The 498-nt window shown below is 56.4% G+C and overlaps 1 protein-coding gene across 1 annotated transcript in view; it reads left to right on the top strand.

The window, feature by feature from the left end:
- The window catches only part of EMH_0068770 (uncharacterized protein), a gene marked incomplete at both ends in the record, with an annotated part of 5,478 nt that extends 5,196 nt beyond the window's left edge, over positions 1-282 (top strand). Inside the window, one exon of the mRNA XM_013498797.1 lies at positions 3-282. Coding sequence (XP_013354251.1) covers positions 3-282 — 280 coding nt within the window. The remainder of the gene's footprint in view (positions 1-2) is intronic.
- Between the last annotated feature and the right edge of the window lie 216 nt (positions 283-498).

Raw genomic sequence — 498 nt, 5'->3', positions numbered from 1 at the left:
GCTGCTGCTGCTGCTCCTGCTGCTGCTGCTGCTCCTGCTGCTCCTGCTGCTGCTGCTGCTGCTGCTGGAGTTGTTGTTGCTGCTGCGGTTGTTGCTGCTGCTGTTGTTTCTGGAGTTGTTGTTGTTGTTGCTGCTGCGGTTGTTGCTGCTGCTATTGTTGCTGCTGTTGTTATTGCTGCTTCTACTGTTGCTGCTGCTGTTGTTGCTGTTGCTACTGCTGCTGTTGTGGCGGCTGTTGTTGCTATTGCTGCTGCTGATTATGTATGCCACTGCTGCTGCTGATCGTGGTGCGGGCGCTGTTGCTGTAGCGGTTGGTGCTGCTTCTGGTGCTGCTGCTACTGCTGCTGCTGCTGCTGCTGCAAGTGTTTTTGCTGCTGCTACGGCTGTTGCTGCTGCAGCCGCAGCCTTTTTGTATGGAGGTTGTGCTGCAGCATGTAAAGGCTTGCTGCTGCTGCTGCAGCTGCTGCTGCTGCTGCTGTGGTGTGCGTGGCTGCTGCA

Source organism: Eimeria mitis, genomic scaffold (genome assembly GCF_000499745.2).
Source record: "Eimeria mitis Houghton genomic scaffold, Emh_scaff3715, whole genome shotgun sequence".
Classification (NCBI taxonomy): Eukaryota; Apicomplexa; class Conoidasida; order Eucoccidiorida; family Eimeriidae; genus Eimeria; species Eimeria mitis.
This window is presented reverse-complemented; position numbering and strand designations above follow the sequence as displayed.